The following is a 17,860-nucleotide window of genomic DNA, read 5'->3' as shown; positions in this document are numbered from 1 at the left end:
ATGGGATGCCTAGGTTAGATACGGACCTATGGATGAGTCGAGCTGTAGCCCACATGCTCGAGGGTGGTCGGGAGGATCGAGGCACCTGCGCTATGATTCTAGTTGGATTGAGGACGAGATTCTAGGTTAGTGATAGGGTTAGATCCTACGGGGTCGCGTCAATACCCTTGCCACTCAACCCGAGAATCAAGCCTGCCTAGCTCTAAGCCTCCCCAGGCTACCTAAGCTAGTCTTGTGTACCCAGTACACGTTGGATACCAATCCGTGCACGACATACTTCCCCTCCTCTAAGAACTCACTCCTGAGTTTGCTAAAAAACCCGGGAATATCCTCTGGAGGCTCTGTAATGTCTCCCATTTTGCATCCTCCTCAACACGATCCTTCCACTTGATCTTGTATTCCATGATAGTTTGATTACGAATCTGTCTTTCACGAAATTCAAGATTACTGAAATACATGATAGACTTTCCATCGCAGAACAATTAGGTCTCCGTTCATAACTCATGATGGAAGAATCTTCATGGAAGTATCAATGGGTAAAATTCTGACCAAAGATATGGTCCCCTGATGAATCCTCGGAATGCCTCTACATGAGGATAATCAATAAAAATTCATTTGGCTATATCTAGTTAATGGTACTGTTCTAGACATGTATATAGTCAACCATCATAGGAATAAGATCCTATGTGATCCAAAGACTACAGAAATATACAATCCGAGATCTCTAAAAATAAGATCCACTATCGAATATTTTGTATAAACTTGTGCACAATAAACCGCTCCGATCACAGGATCATCCAGTTCTTAGGATCTCTTATCTAGGAACATCAAGTTCCAAACAAGGCGTTGACAGACCATCATCAGAAGAGATGCGGTAACCCTCCCTCAGATCGAGTCTAGACTATGGAGCTCCAAGGTTGAACCCAAAAAGTACATGGCTTCTCTCAGGGTAAAGAATCTTAGTTAGCCCTCGTAAAAAATCTAATCAGGTTGCCCCCAATTCAATTCAGCCTACTTGTACTTCACCCTAGAGATCCTTGGGTATTATTTCACGCTGGATTATACCACTACATCAGAGAATCTTAAATGTAACATACCTTAGTGTCCCATACCACCAAAGTATACTGCAAATAAAAAACTCAGTGGACAATATGAGTAAATCAGGTAGCCAATCCCTCTTCAACTCAGATGATCCCAGATTGAGTCAGGGTGGCAAATCCGTTCTCAATTCTTTTCTTAATGTGATTATATCACCCCCTTGTGTTACAATACCCCAACCAATAGGTCAAAGAAGAAAACCAGTAGGTAGCATCCCTAACAACTCTTGAATCCTGACTATCCATGACCTCGGGCTAAAAGAGTGAGAATCAGAATGACCCCGCCTTTGGACATGATTCAAAGAAGGTATCCAACAAGACTCATCCTGGTCTAATCAATAAGAACCTTCATATGTCTAAGCGGTAACTCTAAGAAATGCCATAACTCACAATCACATTGAGATCAAAACTTCAAATAGAAACCAAACAGGAATCTACGCACCGAGATTCGAGAAAGGGAAATTCAATTGTCTTAGTTAAATCCAGTTTAAGATGTAACAAAGTCTCAGGCTCCCTCAATGTACCATATATCTAAAAAACTTCAAGATATATGGAACAAAAGTACACGTTATATAATTTGAAAAAAAAACCCATCAAATTATAGATGCCACAAGTTACAAATCATAACCAAATTAACCAGAACCTGGTCAATTTAATAACAAGACAGTTTATAATTCATACAAAATTGGGGACATCTTGAACCAAACGTGGTTCAAAAGATCCAGTCGAGCCAAAAAATAATTGGGTGTCGGTCAAAACTGAGGATTTCAACTTCTTCATCGCTTCTTAATAACTCAGAAGAGGTATAAAGACTCTAAAACAAGTTGTCTACATTTAGAAGAACATGAGCCTTCTTCAATAAATTTCCGGTACTGAGGGGTTTTATAGTAGTGAAGAGCTGCCCAGAGTTCATCCATCAAGGAATCCATCCCTCGTAGCAGGTCATGAGGTTGTCTACGAGGAATAATCTCCGAAGTAGCCTCATCCTCCATCTCAATAAAACAGTAATCCAACGTAGGTGTCTCATTACTTTGATGTCCTTCCATGGCTGGAAAATATCTCACACGGGAGAGGGGCTAGAAGAAAAACAGCTGCGTCCAAACACGTGCTCTTCCCAAGAGAGAATCTGGTGCTGCGTGGAATCAAGGAAGAAGGCGAGTAGAGGACAGCAAGAAAGATGGCGGAATTTGATAGGCTGATCTCAGACATAAAGAGGGTGGGAAATTCGCCTTCATGCGCTGAAGTGCTGAAGTGAGAGAGAGAGAGAGAGGAATCCCGGGTATATAAATAGCCAGGAAGGGCCATCAAAAGCTAGGCGAATTTAGGGTGGGTGCTTGATTTAGAGCAAGTGCTTTCCTTGCTAGAGAAAAACAAAAAAGCAAGCTGCTTTTTTTTACCAAAAATAGTCTCGCTTTTAATAGATCTAGTCCTGCTTTTCTCCAGCCAGCCAAAAATAGCCAAAACGCGCTAAAATCAGGCCATATGCTTCTTCCCAAAGCCAAGCGCCTGCCCCCAATGATATCGCCCCTATCTCTGTGTTGGAAAGGTCACCTCCCCATCTGTGAGACCCCAAATGAGGAGAGCGTGGGGGAGAGAGACCTAGGGCAGAAGATGCCCAGAGAAGAAAGAGAGAGGGGGCTGCCACATGGGCAGCACCTCACAAGAGAAGAAAGCTGCAAAGGACGGAACCTGTGGAAGGAGCAGAAGGCGGGGACAGCAAGCCCTAGATCTGACCTGGCAGGGTGCGATGACATCAGCAGTGTACGGCACAGGACACGTGGCTGGGAAGAGGGCCTGGCAGAGGCACAGATATTGCAGGGAGTGCAGGCCCAGATCTGCAGCAGGAACTGTGGCTGTTAGTGGGCAGGAGGCAGGCCTTTTATAGGCTGGTTACTTGCCTTGAAAGGAGGGCCAAAGGACCCTGAAAGTGTGGGCCAAAAGCCCTGGGGGGGTGTGCCCTTTTAGGGATGGACCAGCCACAGACTGGTCGGGCAGTCTGTAGCAGGCTGGTCGGTTTTTTTACCAGCCCCCTTGTGGCCTATATAAAGAGGCCATTTGAGCCTCACTCAATCATCACTTGGAGCAGCACAAGTACCAGCAGAAAGGAGCAGCAGGAAGCTTGTCTTGGGCCTCATCACTGGAGGAGCAGAGGGCATACAGTAGCTGCAGACTTAGCTGAGGGTGCTGCCCACCTAGGCTGGTGCAAAGACAGCAAGGTGGAAGGGATCTAGACAGAAAGTCTACTTACCCTCGAGGTGGAGCACGCGGGCTCGAGTCTAGAGATAGCCGGTAGATAGGAGAAGGACATTGTGGTTAGATCAGAGGACCACACCATTGGTGGGACTCTGGATCTCTCTCTTTTGTATTGTGTCCATAGTTTTGGACGGAAATATATTTTTGGTGTCTTCTATATCTGGCTGGTTCATTGTCTATTGATGAGTCTGCACACCTATTGTATGCACATAAGTAAAGAAGTTTGTGATTCCACAACCACACCGCACACTGTGTGAGCTCCTGGGCATTACTATAAGTCTTCCGCTACGTGTACCCTCTGTTGGGTATTTTCTAACATGGTATCAGAGCCCTAGTAGGAGGCTCACAGGTGTGGAAGCCCGAAGGCAGGGACCTTGCTGAAGGACGACCATGATTCAGAAGCTCTAGGGAATCGACTTCGATGACTGGAGGATTGTGCCCTTGCGAGAAGGAGGGTGACTCAGGTTCAGTTAGGTGCGTTCAGAGTTCTGGTTTACTGAAATTGAGTTTGGTTGACTTTGCTGTGTGGTATAAACAGCAGAGATGTCGACCTCTACAGCCTCTTCAGCCCCTGCTTTCCCTTCCTCCTCCCCCAGTTTTCTCTCTTTCACTATCCCTAATTTTGGAGAGTCTGGGAACCTGGACGGGACTAATTACTCGATCTGGAAAGTGAAGATCCAGAGTCATTTAGTGGCTCGAAAGTTGTGGAAGCTGACCACGGGAGAGGAGTCGAAGCCGGAGGACATGGTGGACAGTAAAGGGGAGGTACTCATGGCAGTAGACAGAGAGGAGCTTGAAGCTTGGGAAGAAAGAGATGCCCATGCCCTGGCAATAATCATAGGGACTACGGCGGACTCCGTTCTTCCGCATATCCAGCTGGATGAGACGTCAATAGAGGCGTGGGCCACCCTGAAAGATCTGTAGGAGAGAGACAATACCTCCCGGATCGTGTTTCTTCAGCATCAACTCTACAATCTTGATATGGAAGAAGGAGATACGGTACATAGGCATTTGACGAAGGTCAAGGTGGTGCGGGATCAGCTGGCAGCAATTGGTCAGAAGACAGACTCATGCCATCTGGCCTTGATGGTACTGAGGAGATTGCCTCGGAGTTTCAAGAGCTTTGTTACGGCTGTGACAGCAGGACAGAGGACCAAACCTTTGACGTTTGAGGAGTTGTGTCCATTACTGCTACAAGAGGAAGCTCGGGAGAAGCTCTACAACGAGGACAAAGACGACAAGGCGATGCTGGCAAAGGAAAGGGCAAGCCTAACGGTGGCAAGTCCAATAAAGACGACTATGATGACGAGGGGACTTCGAAGAGAAAGCACAAGAAGAAGTGTTTCTATTGTGATACGCCCGGACATTTTGCAAAGGACTGCAGAAAGAAAAAGGCGGATCAGAAAAACAAACATGAGTCTGACTCAGATTCAGAGGGAAAGACCAAAGCAAATGTGGTAATCGAAGAGTTGTTCCTGGTGACATCACCAAGTGTTACCGAGGTCAGATATGTTGATCCAGAAATCACAGTAAGGATGTCTGACATAGAGATGTGGGTCGACGAGGAGTCAGATGCTTTTGTGAAGGTGAAGGACAGCATGGAGCGCTTGGTACCTTGCAGGTGTGTGGCTGTTGACACTGACACGAGGGTGGATTCCATGGAAGGCCCTGTGGTCTCATGGTCAGATGGATGTTGGACTTCAGAAGGGGATAGTACAGGATTACACAGGATCTTGGCGGGTGCCTCATTGAGGTACAGGGTTTGCTTTCAGAGCGAACATTCAGGCAGTACAACAGTCTGGTATGTATTTGATATTCCTGAATTTGAGCCTTTATAGCATGCTGTGGAGAGACTCTGCTCTTCATTTGTCTCAGGTGAAAAGAAATTGGAAGGAAGATGCCTTCTTCGAAGGCAGAAGGGGAAGTATTGGTGCTTCTTCAAATCTTGGACGCAGATTGCTAGAAGGTGATGGACAAAGAGTACTGAAGCCAGAAGAGTACCTGCTTGAGAACTCAGCAAGAGTTCATGGTCCAGGTTATTTGGAGATATTCATTGGTTGCAGACCTTGCCAAAGGAAGGACGGGTTGAAACAGACCCTCAGAGCATCGTGCCTGGAAGACTCCAGGTTGTTCACTCATTATGAGGGGGACGACTGGAAGATCGTGACGGCTGGATTGCTCGAGTTCAGCGGCGGGAACGTGACTAAGGAGGTGGTACCAGGAGGTGCTACCAGAGATGGACGTGTGTACCAGGATGGTGTGAGGAAGCGGAACCGGACCTGGTGGAGCAGGAGCCACTGGATGCAAAGCCAGGAAAAGATTTCGACACCGAAAGGTTCCAGAGGACTACGACCAGGAAGTTACTGGAGCATCTTCATCAACGTGTTGGCATTGGGCTGAGATGTGTCGGTGAGAGGGGGTGTTGGAAAGGTCACCTCCCCATCTGTAAGCCCCCAAATGAGGAGAGCGTGGGGGAGGGAGACCTAGGGCAGAAGATGCCCAGAGAAGAAAGAGAGAGGGGGCTGCCACATGGGCAGCACCTCACAAGAGAAGAAAGCTGCAAAGGATGGAACCTGTGGAAGGAGCAGAAGGCGGGGACAGCAAGCCCTAGATCTGACCTGGCAGGGCGCGATGACATCAGCAGTGTACGGCACAGGACACGTGGCTGGGAAGAGGGCCTGGCAGAGGCACAGATATTGCAGGGAGTGCAGGCCCAGATCTGCAGCAGGAACTGTGGCTGTCAGTGGGCAGGAGGCAGGCCTTTTATAGGCTGGTTACTTGCCTTGAAAGGAGGGCCAAAGGACCCTGAAAGTGTGGGCCAAAAGCCCTGGGGGGGGTGTGCCCTTTTAGGGCTGGACCAGCCACAGACTGGTCTGCCAGTCTGGTCGGCCAGTCTGTAGCAGGCTGGTCGGTTTTTTTACCAGCCCCCTTGGGGCCTATATAAAGAGGCCATTTGAGCCTCACTCAATCATCACTTGGAGCAGCACAAGTACCAGCAGAAAGGAGCAGCAGGAAGCTTGTCTTGGGCCTCATCACTGGAGGAGAAGAGGGCATACAGTAGCTGCAGACTTAGCTGAGGGTGCTGCCCACCTAGGCTGGTGCAAAGACAGCAAGGTGGAAGGGATCTAGACGGAAAGTCTACTTACGCGCGAGGTGGAGCACGCGGGCTCGAGTCTAGAGATAGCCGGCAGATAGGAGGACATTGTGGTTAGATCAGAGGACCACACCATTGGTGGGACTCTGGATCTATCTCTTTTGTATTGTGTCCATAGTTTTGGACGGAAATATATTTTTGGTGTCTTCTATATCTGGCTGGTTCATTGTCTATTGATGAGTCTGCACACCTATTGTATGCACATAAGTAAAGAAGTTTGTGATTCCACACCCACACCGCACACTGTGTGAGCTCCTGGGCATTACTATAAGTCTTTTGCTACGTGTACCCTCTGTTGGGTATTTGCTAACACTCTGATGCCTGAGTTTCCTAGACAAGCTGTTCTCTGGCTTACGAACGCCCTCTCTTTTCTCCTACTTCTCAACTGCAGCAAATCTAGGTCTCTAGGGTAGGAATCTCATCCTTGAGAACCTAGAGCGAATTCTTTCTCTAACCAGCCCACTGTCACGCGTCCCCACAAAGCCAATCACATCAACAACCCAAGCGTGGGAAGTTAGGTCAGAAACGATCCATCCTCATATCTCTTGCTGAAAGCATCAAGTCTTCTCATCGCCTATCCTTCTCAAGGAATCACGATTTCCAAACACGTAGCAACCGAGAGAGAGCACACAGCCCATGGACTTCTATTTCTTCCATCATGAGCGCACACCATCAGCCAACGATTCAGCCCATACATGAGTGGAAATTCAGATTTGCAAGAGCAATCTCAAAAAGTGTACCTGGAAGACATCTTTTCTGCATACCTCACGTTGAATTCAATTGTGATAGGATGGCTTTGATACCAAATGACACGACCCCGCAGGATGTGACACTAACAATCTCGTCCTCAACCCAACCAGAATCATAGCACAGGTGCCTCGATCCTCTCGACTACCCTCGAGCACGTGGGCTACAGCTCGACTCATCCATAGGCCCGTATCTATCATCCATAGGCCCGTATCTAACCCAGGGGTCCCATACCACCTGAGCCCGTCCAGAGGACCTTCGATACACCACCTATGATCCGCCATGTAGATGGCCAGAGTTCTGGCCTGGGTCCAAGTCCCATCCATCAGTTGAGGAGCGCTCAACTGATCTGCACAATAGCATTGGCCCTCCCTCTATATAGAAGGAAACCCGCTATAGATAGCATAATGCTATGAATAGCTCCCTCCATATAAAGCGAGCGCTATTTATGAATCAATCTATATATATATAGCAATCTCAGCTAAAAATAGCCATCCAGCCCTATGCTATCCCGTAACCCACGTTCACCTCTATCCAACCCTAGGTACACCATGCACATGACAGGTACGAACCATGACAGGTACGAACCATGACAGGTACGAACCAGTTAGAGGTCTTCGCTATTTTTGGCGCTTGGGGCTTGAGTCTATATAAGGGGCCCAGAGTTCTCAGAGAGCCGATGGGAGCAAGTCTCGTTCCCAGGTGCTATGTCTGATCCTGGATTGAGTTGTGGACGCGTGCCTGCATCATAGCGTAGCCCAAGGCCCATCAGCAGATCCCAGGCTTCACAGCGCTACGTGATGGTAGACACCAGGCTGGTTAGGATCTGGTTGGGAGTTCGTGCCAGTAGCTCAGCTTGTGGCTCGGAGGGGACATCTCCTGATTCGGGATCGCATCCCATAGATGTCATGGTGGGGTGGTGAGCAGCCTACTCAGTTTCCTCACGTTTGGTGTGTTCTTGTGTTTGCTTGCAGATCAGAGGTTTCAGGAGTTTTGGGGTCGTGTCAACTTTGAACTCATATAAACCTCTCTGTGTGTCTTGTGCTCATCTCCTTGTTTCATTTTGATTTGATGGTAGATTGACCTCAAATCAATCTTAGTGAATAATTGAGCACCCTTGAGTTCATCCAGGAGGTCATCTATCCTGGGGATTGGAAACCTGTTCTTGATAGTGGCCTTATTCAAGTCCGTGTAGTCAATGCACATGCGGTATGAGCCGGCCTTTTTTTAAAAACCAGGAGTACTGGGGATGCAAAAGGAGAAGTGCTATGAGAAATAAAATTCTTCTCTAGCAATTATTGCACCTGTGTTGCCACTTCTTCTTGTTCTACCTTAGAAAGACAGTATGGGACTTATGAATTGGCTTGCTACCCGGTTCCAAGACTATGGCATGATCAACATCTCTTCTTGGGGGCAACTGTGAAGGCATATCAGCAAACACATGAGCAAATTCTGAGAGCAATTTCTGCATCAACATGGGGAATGCTGCCCTCCTTAGATATTGACACATTTAGGGCATAGATGGCACACTCCCTCTTGAGCTCTTTGGCCAGCTGCCTTGCTGAAATGACTTTTAATCTAGGGGTTGCAATACCATGCAATGTTACAGATCTATCCCTGTGGACAAAGCTGAGTGACAAAGTATTTAGGTCCATGCTGATTTTGCCCAATGATTTCAACCAATCACAGCCCAGAACAGAATCTATTGGGCCCATATGCAATGCCAAGAGATCACCCGCAAATTGATAATCATCAGAGAACTTGATTCGTGCATCCTGGCAAACAGATCTGCTGATCATATGCTGTCCATTTGCGACCTCTACTCTCAGCCCATGATCTATTTCAGTAGCAACCAGTCCCACCTTCTGTAAGGTTTTGCAATCAATAAAACTGTGAGTGCTACCGCTGTCCACAAACACGTGAACAGTTCTGCCATTAATCATCCCTTTCAATCTGATAGTTTCAGCACTTTTGGCACCCATCAAGGCATGAAAAGAGATAGCATAAATTATTTGCTGCGCATCCCAATAGATCTCCTCCTCGTCCACAAGAGCATTACCACTAACATCCTCACGTGCATGAAAAGGTATAGCAACCTGATGCTCCACAAGAAAAGATGTAGGCCTACAACCTCGCATGCCACGAGTGGGCTGAATGTGAGTGATTGCATAGCATGAACATCATGATCAGTAGCACCACCCGGATCAAAAGGAAAATCAGTTCCCTTCATGGCTCAGTGTCCAGGAGCCTTGTCCGAATCATGTGTTCTTGCCATCTCATCATGAGAGGCATCCAAGGACTCTGGCATCAACTAAATCCTCATCATCAGAGAGTTCAATGATCATGCTAAGCTTGGCTGAACAGGTGTTCCGCATCTTACACACATCCCGATGCTCAAGGGTCCATTTCTCGCCACACTTAAAGCACAAGTTTGCTTTCTTCCTGCTGTCCATTATGGCCCGGTATACTGCAGAATTGCTGATTTTTCATTTCCAGCAGTAGGCTTGGTTCCTGGCTTGGCATCTGATGGCTTGTATGGCTTAGTGTAGGGCATGTTACTCCCTGAAACAGTAGGAAACCGTGGAAAAGGTGCTGCTGCAGATTTTCTGTCATTCCAATCAGTCACCCTAGGCTCTTCTCAGCCTCATTTGCATTCCCGTATGCGCTGCCCACTGCCATCTTATACTTGTTGGCATATTTGGGCTCAAACACCTCTTCCAATTGGGCTGCACACTCAATTGTTTGAGGGTTATGCGCGTTGACATCTGCAGCCAGGGAAGGACTCAATCCTTGGATGAAACACAACAACTTCCCTTTCTCAGATACGTCCTGTACAAACAAGGAAAGTCTCCAAAAGCGCTGCAAGTACTCTTGGACTGTACAAGTCTGTGACAATGCATAGAATTCAGCCAAGTACTGATCCTTGTAGGCATCACAGCGTGAGTGTGGAGGCCACCAACGGACTGGCAACGGTGCTTGTTGGTTGTTGCGATCGACGAGCTAGTAGAGGCCAGCGAATTGTGTTTGCTTCAGACGTTTTTTGTTCGCGTTTGCTATAAACATTTTTGGTTTGATCGACGGGACTGGATGTAGCTAGTTTGTCTGGCCATCAGGCATGGTTTGGTCATCGGCTGAGTGGACTAAGCGGACGAGATGGTCGTTGAATCCCGAGAACTTGTCATTGTGAGGCTTGTTTGCTGCTTGTGCCTTTGGCTTTGTCTATGCGCTTGTGGCTATCTTGTGTAGGACGTGGGCGTTCCACGTTGAAGAGTTGTCGAAGCAAGCCACCTCCAATTTCATGTTGGTGCTTCGACACTGCTTGCCCACATCCTGTTGGTTGCATTTGCGTAGCAGATGAATTGGAGCAGGGGAAATGGGAATCAAAGGTACCAGTGTCGGTGCTCTGATACTAGTGTAGAAAAGGGGCAGGGCAGATTTGGAGGAAGGGGGATAGAGTAGCAAGAGGGAGAGAGAGGTGGGGGAGAAAGAGAGGGAAGGAGAGAGAAGGACGAGGAGGGAGGAGAGAAGGTGAGAGAGCGTAGGGAGGTGGTAGCAGGAAGGAGGTGGGAGAGTAGATAGGATTAGATGTCACATCAAAAAAGTTTACATTAGGGGGTGGATGGGGACTTGTATAGTCCCTCCACATTTTCCACCTAAAAGGCCTCTAAATTGGCCCCTTTTCCCCTTCATTACAATCTTGGCCAGCCATTTGGATGACTCTAGTGTCAGCCTCTGTAGTCTCTAGTGGGGTAAGGCTCAAATTCTATGGAGGAATGTCACTGTTTGAAAATGGGCATCAACGTGGAGAGGTGTCATAGCGAACTCTGCCTGTACTATGTAATGGGGGATTGAGGGCTTATTCCGAATCATCCTAGACCCCATAAACACCTATAGCCACTCATATCTCCTCCACTCTGTCGCCAAGAGATCACTCCCCCAAAAAGGTGTTGCATACATGGCAGTCGGCCTCTCTAGGGTGGCGAAAAGCCAGCCCTTCGTTGGTGGATGCTGAAAGTGTGCCTGAAAACACTCTAGGCGGGCCAAAGCACCCAGTCCTCGTGTGAGTCGTGCCTTGGCTGAATGTGTCAATGTGAAAACTGGCCTTGTGAAGATTGCTCCTAAGTCTGTGGAGGACTACACTATCTCCATTGGTTCACCTCGGTAAGTGAAGCTATGTCAGTGAAGCATTATGCACGAGGTGTTGAAGATCATATCGTTGGTCTTCCCAAGGTTAATTGTCAAGCCTCTCTCTTTGCAAAACACAGGTAGGGCCTCCAGATGTCTCCGCATCTCTGTAGTTCCTCTGGTGAAAATGATATGAGGACAATGTCATCCGCATATAGAAGTATCTGTATCATCAAATCAGTCAGCAATGTTCCCTTGCCTCCTATGCAGTCAATAAAGGATGTGATGTCATAAATGTAGAGCCCGCCAAAGAGAGTCCATGAAAGGGTGCATTCCTGCTTCACTTCGATCGTGCTCTCAACCCAGTCTGATAGACCTCTTGGGGCAGACTTTCCCTCTGACGGGCTCATATAAGCTCATCACCCCCAAAATCGTAATCTTCGGAATGTGCATCTCTTGTAACCTCTTGGTCATATGGATCGTGGGACAGTGTTGAAGGCCTTCCGAAAGTCTACAAAGAAAGCGTAGGCGTTTTGGTGTCTCGACCTTGTGCCCTTGATGTCAACCCTTTGTAAAGATGTTGTCTAGAGTGGAATGTTGCCTCCGAAATTTCCCTAGGGCCCGCTGCGCATGTGCCTAGCCGTTGCTCTTCCTCTCTAATACTGATCCATAAATCTTGCGCAGAGTGTGGCCAATCGTAAGAGTGCGGTAGTTCCTAGTGTCCATGTGGTCTCTTGCTTTGTTTATCGGTACAATGGTGGTGGTGCTCCGAAGCTGTGGCATATAGCATGTTTGAACATATGTGCTAAGATTGGAGCCTTGATCTCTTGTCGATGTGCGAAATGCTTAGTCCGTAGTTCCTCTGTGCAGTGAACAAATGACAGCTGGTGGGCCTGGCATAGAGGACATATCAAGTGGTTCTTGCATCGGGATGTCATAGAGTGAACATGCATATGTGTGCCAAACATTGGATCTATGATGGGAATAGGTGGTTGTCACTCCAATAGAAGCCCCCACCCAATGATAGGATCTCCCCCTCGAAATGATGGGATCACCTCATCCATCTTGTGTGTGAGGAAAGCTTGCCTCTTACGACGTGTTAGTTGTCGTGAGATCCGCTGCGCTTCGGATGGCGTTAGATGGCCTAAGGCTTGCTCACGTGTGAGGTGAGATCTCATCTCTCTACACTCGTTATCGTACCAACAGTTTTGAGGCATCTTCCCAAATGGGACATGTGTTGCAGATTGTCGTGGGCAATGATCAAGTAGTAGCGTCTTGTACCACTGAGACAAGGGTGTCTGAGGCATGGGCGAGGTTTGCATCATCTCCAAGGGAGGCCGGAAGCTCACAGACCAAGTGACGCACATAAACGGGGTTAATGTTATGCTCTAGTCGAGGTAACATGACCTCAGAAGGGTCAGTCGACATTTTCCTTTAAAGGATCAATATTTGTATTATATTTGGCTGGGCTTCATGTAAATGATAAAAAAGGAATAAAGGTCAAGGTCCTTGGTGTGGGTGACATGGCACTAGACTAGGTGGATCTAAGGCTAAGGGACCTAAATGCATGAAATGTGCCTAGGGGAAAATGTTTTAAAGATATCCCAAGAGAGGGGTAAATAATGCATTAAGGAAGGACCCTACATTTATGACATGTGGCATACTAGATTCATCTAGGGAGTTTTGGGGCTCGTTGGGAATTAGCAAGCATGAGCTTTTACGTAATCAGGCTATCTGAGAGCTTGCTACCAACCAGGTTGGCTGGGAGGAGAAACCAAGTGCTTGTGCCCGTGATTCGATGACAAGCAGTAAGAAACGAGATTGGAGGTAACATTTTGGTATCAGAGCGCAGAATAGCCTGGGTAGCGTGGATGAAACGGCGCACGACGAGGGCTATCTGGTGGTCACGGGCGCAGCTGTTGGGTCACGGACGTCATCGCAGCTATCGTAGGTGATGGCGCAGCTGTTGGGTCACGGACGTCATTGCAGCTACCATAGGTGATGGCGCAGCTGTGGGGTCACGGACGTCATCGCAGGTTCATACTTGGTATCACGCAAAGGATTTCGGGACCAGGACTCCGGGTTATCGCAGGAAGGGACTAGCTATCGCAGGAGCGTACGGTTCACGTAGGCAGGTCATGGGACTAGTTGTCGGAGGAGCGTACGGTTCACGTAGGCTTCTCGGAAGGCATACGAGCTGCGCGTGTAAAGGAATTGCCAGGAGTCTGTAATTCATAAAGCGATACGTGGGTGGGCTCTTGTATTCAGCTTGCAAAGCCAATTGATTTGTGAAGGTGTAGGAACGGTTGGCGGAGCAACAGTCAGTTGCTCGGGTTCTTCGTTAGCTTTAACGAATTAGGACCGTGAAGCCAAACACTCCAAGAAAGGCAGTATGAATTGAATACTCCAAAAAATGCTCTCCCAACACAAAAGCCCCAATTTGTGGCTTGAAATTGCAACCAGAAAGGGGCAAAATTACTAAAAGCCCCAAATCTGCAATTTTTGAACAAAAGCCCCAAATTTCAGACTAGATCTGCAGATTGTCTGCAAAAGCCCCAAATTTTAGACAAAATCTGCAATTTTTGCTCCAGATGTAGCTCCGAAACTACACAATGATTGCAATGTCTGCAACATACAAAATGCCCCAAATGTACTCCCAAAAAACTGAGCCAAACTATGGTTTTCTGCAAGATATGCCTGCCAAAGAACACCTGCAGATGAAGGAACCCCGTGCAGATCTGCAGATACAGATCTGCAAGTACAGATTGTACGGATGAGCAGGTTGTTGCCACACGTGTGGTATTGAAGATCTGCACGCAGATCTATGGAAGGTACGGCTGGTACAGTAAGTACGGAAGCAACGATTGCACGCATGGTTTGGTACGGTACGGTACTTATGATCTGGTACGGCAAGTACGGAAGCAACAGCGCAGGTCCGGTCAACTATGACGAGCTGTACGGCGAAACTGTACGGGGGCTGTACGGCTAACCGCACAGTCTGGCGACGATGTACGGCCGACGATGTACAGTCGACGATGTACGGTGAGCAGGTCTGCAAGGCATTGTACGGACGACGATGGAGTACGACAGAGCTGTACGGCGAGCTGATCTGTACGGCGCAACTGTACGGCAGGATTCCGTACAGCCGTACGGACTGTACGGATGAGATGATGCAGGCTGAAGCTGGAGTTGTACGGGGAGGTTGGAGCTGGAGGCAAAGAGTAGGAGCTGAAGGGAGCACGGAGCTCTTGAACCTGCTCTGATACCAAATGTGAGGAGATGGTGAGTGAGAGAGAGCAAGAGAGAGTGAGAGCTGGAAGCTGAAAGCTTAGTTGCAATAGAAGAGTGTGAGAGTACAACACAATGAGAGAAGGATAAGGTTTTGTCCTAGTGACAAAACCTTAGTAGTCACTAACCATAGTTAGTGAACTAACTGCGGTTAGGGGGAAAAACCTCCTAAAGAGGGAAAAGTGCCCCTAACTAGCTTATTATATTACATTGGTCACTGCTGAATTATATCTATAATTCTAACATGGTCTGCTTCTGGCAAGAGGGGGTGTACTATGAGATTAGAACTCTGTGAGGTGTGAGTCGGGATCCCATGTCGTGGCAGAGTAAGTTGCATTTATTTAAACGAGTTGTCTTAAAATTTTAAACAATGACCAGATTCACAAATTGAGCAACGAAATTCATGAATAATGAATTGGGAGTCATTTAGTACGAAAATTGTGTGTTAAAAAATAAGCGCTTGTACAACATATGATATCATTTTTCTCAAAAAGAACGACATGTGTTATATTTTTCTGTATGAAAAATTTATTGTGTTTAAAACCACATAAGATTATACAAAATTCCTTTGTTTGCTCAATTAAGGCTGAAGATCACCCTTGACATGATTGGATTTGACCTCTATGTAACGGCTACAATATCATATATACTCACAACATGGACATGGACATCAAATATACCAAAGTGATGATTGTTGCATCACTGAGTGTTGTCTCTAATGTAATAAATTGACCAATTGACACAGAAAAGAAGGTGGCCATCAGTGAATGATGGGGTTAGTAATCATGCTAAGAAGACCTGACTTGGCACTGTAACTTGACCAAAACTACCCTTGCTTTTACCTTAGATAGGTCTTCTTCAAAACCAACATTTGCCAAGGCCTGACCTAGTCTTGGTACAAGCCGACATCATTATAAATTCAACAATGCGCACTCAAATTTCACTGGAAGGTGAAGCAAGATCAGCTCAAGGAGTAGATGCATGAAGCTGCGCAGTATAGTTTTAGAATTCTCAACCACAAGGTTCCTTCCGGAATGCTTCTCATTGTCATGATGGAGAATTTGCTCAAACATCAATGCTCTGGATGCATCCTGATCACAGAAGGCTATTTTGCTGATAATGTCTCCTAGGAATCTTGAACACATACGGAGTATTATGGAGGAAGTAAGTCACATGTTAGTCTGATACTACGACTGTAGAGGAAAATTTTCTCTCTTTTTCCGTTGATATCACAACATCATGCACATCTTCTTGTTATGTTCTTATTTAGCACCACAGAAGTGGGAACTCTGAAGAGTCAAGATGAGAGTTTCTCTAGATTGCTTAGCTGGACCATGGCATGATTATTTGCTTTGATGCTCTGCCATGCCATAAATGGTACTTGATACTTTATTGTTTCCTGGACGAATGCTTGTCTGCACTTACATGCATGCTATGAAATCCATCTTCACAAAGAGCATAGATAAACATGCAGATTCATAATCTTGTTACAATGTGCAGAGTTTGTACGAGCTGGTTTGTTCGTATCTACAAAAGTGATTCAACTGCATGCCGGTAGATAGTATATTCAAATATCAGAGATTCAGAATCCAATATGATCCCTTTAAGAGGTCTGGTGGATCATATTATGAAAAGGCTTCCATCTAAGGAGCATACATATGACAACCTTCAAGCTACCAATGTATTAGAATTCGTAGTGTGCTGGCCTGTCTAACACAAAGACGGAAAATATATTTATTTCCTTCTTTGTTTTGTTTTGAGAGCTGGCTTTTTCAGTGTGGCACTTATACCCAACCAGACTTCTCATGGAGAACTCTTCCCTGCACCTTATGTATTCGGCGCCACCTTAAGTGTGGACTCCCTGTTCACAATATACTAATGTCAAATGATAATTCGCCTAAACATATTCTAGCAGCTTGCAAAATTTGCGGGCATGGAAACACGTTTGTTAGTTGATGGAAAAAGGAGGCCAACATTAAATTTGTTTAGACGGATACTTTACAATCATCTTAGAAAGTACTACTTCCAATGATAGGCCTATGTCGACTGGACAGCTTAGGAATTGGACTTGCATGTTTTCTTGATAGCTTGCCACAGACAAAATAATTTTTGATGGGTGGAAGCCCATGCAAATTTTTAATGGCAATCCATCCAAAGAAGCCATCTATCGTGTGGAAGACACATTCAGCGCAAATTACAATCGAGGACTTTTATGAGATGTTCAAAATAGCAGACATCTACTTGTCATTGTGTATCAATGCAACAACATAAAGTCCACTAGATCAATGTGGGATGCATTGATTCAGTTTAATGACAATTTAAAACCTATATGGTACTTGGGAAGCTCTCTCTTTAGTGGACTGGCTGACATTTGGGATTTCCTGCTTTCAACTAAACTTCAACTTCTTGGCAACACATTAAACTATTTGTTTTGATGTCCTGTTTAGCACACCTGAAGCGTACCACTCTTAACTTCATACCTTCACCAATTGTAACTCACAGAACATGTAAATTCAAGTTCTAGCTTTTCACTCTTTTCAACCAGTCCATATATGCCAAGGCTTGAAAAAGGCCTTGTAATTTTCATGCTTTGATGAAAGATTTACTGTGCAGGGCTTATCAAATTTCCTCTGCTGCATTGCTGCTGGTTCAGATGGCTAGAGTGCAAATCAAGGGCAGGTTTTGGGATATTGGATTTTAGGCCTGATTCTGTCATGGTTGTCACAACCTCCCTTGGTAGGATTTTGTTCAGTTGAAACTGAAGGGTAATGCTTGTGGCGGGAATGAAGTATTTAACGTTTGCTACATTGAAGGCAATTTAATGTTTCCAGCTCCCAGAATAAGTTCAACAGTGAAAGTTGGCCAATGTATATTAATCATAACTTGCCAGATTTAGTGGTCTGAAGTTCTAATCAGCAATGGAACCACTAGAGAAAACTTTGTACACAAATGTCCCAAATCTGGGGGTTTCTCTTTTCTATATTCTTATAATCCTTCTTGTAATTGGTTCTTTCATATGTCATCTTTGTGTTGTCATGTGTACTGTCATTAGTGGAGGTGGAAGGGTGAAGAGCTTTCCTGGGCCCTGATCATAAGGACCGTGGCTAGGTTGGATTTTCTCTGGATGCAAGTGTTAGACAGTGTGTTGAAGTGGCAAAGAACTTTTGTTAACAATACTATGTTGAAACTCACCAAT

General features: G+C 46.3%; 1 protein-coding gene across 1 annotated transcript in view; it reads left to right on the top strand.

The window, feature by feature from the left end:
• The window catches only part of LOC147881874 (uncharacterized), a 37,562-nt gene extending 19,913 nt beyond the window's left edge, over positions 1 to 17,649 (top strand). The window contains exon 4 of the mRNA XM_087401776.1: positions 17,278 to 17,649. Coding sequence (XP_087257902.1) covers positions 17,278 to 17,325 — 48 coding nt within the window. The 3' untranslated portion in view covers positions 17,326 to 17,649. The remainder of the gene's footprint in view (positions 1 to 17,277) is intronic.
• The last annotated feature ends 211 nt before the right edge of the window (positions 17,650 to 17,860 follow it).

The sequence above is a fragment of the Dipteris shenzhenensis genome, chromosome 30 (genome assembly GCF_047967505.1).
Source record: "Dipteris shenzhenensis isolate YYH24624 ecotype China chromosome 30, Dip_SZ_1.0, whole genome shotgun sequence".
Taxonomy (NCBI): Eukaryota; Viridiplantae; Streptophyta; class Polypodiopsida; order Gleicheniales; family Dipteridaceae; genus Dipteris; species Dipteris shenzhenensis.
This window is presented reverse-complemented; position numbering and strand designations above follow the sequence as displayed.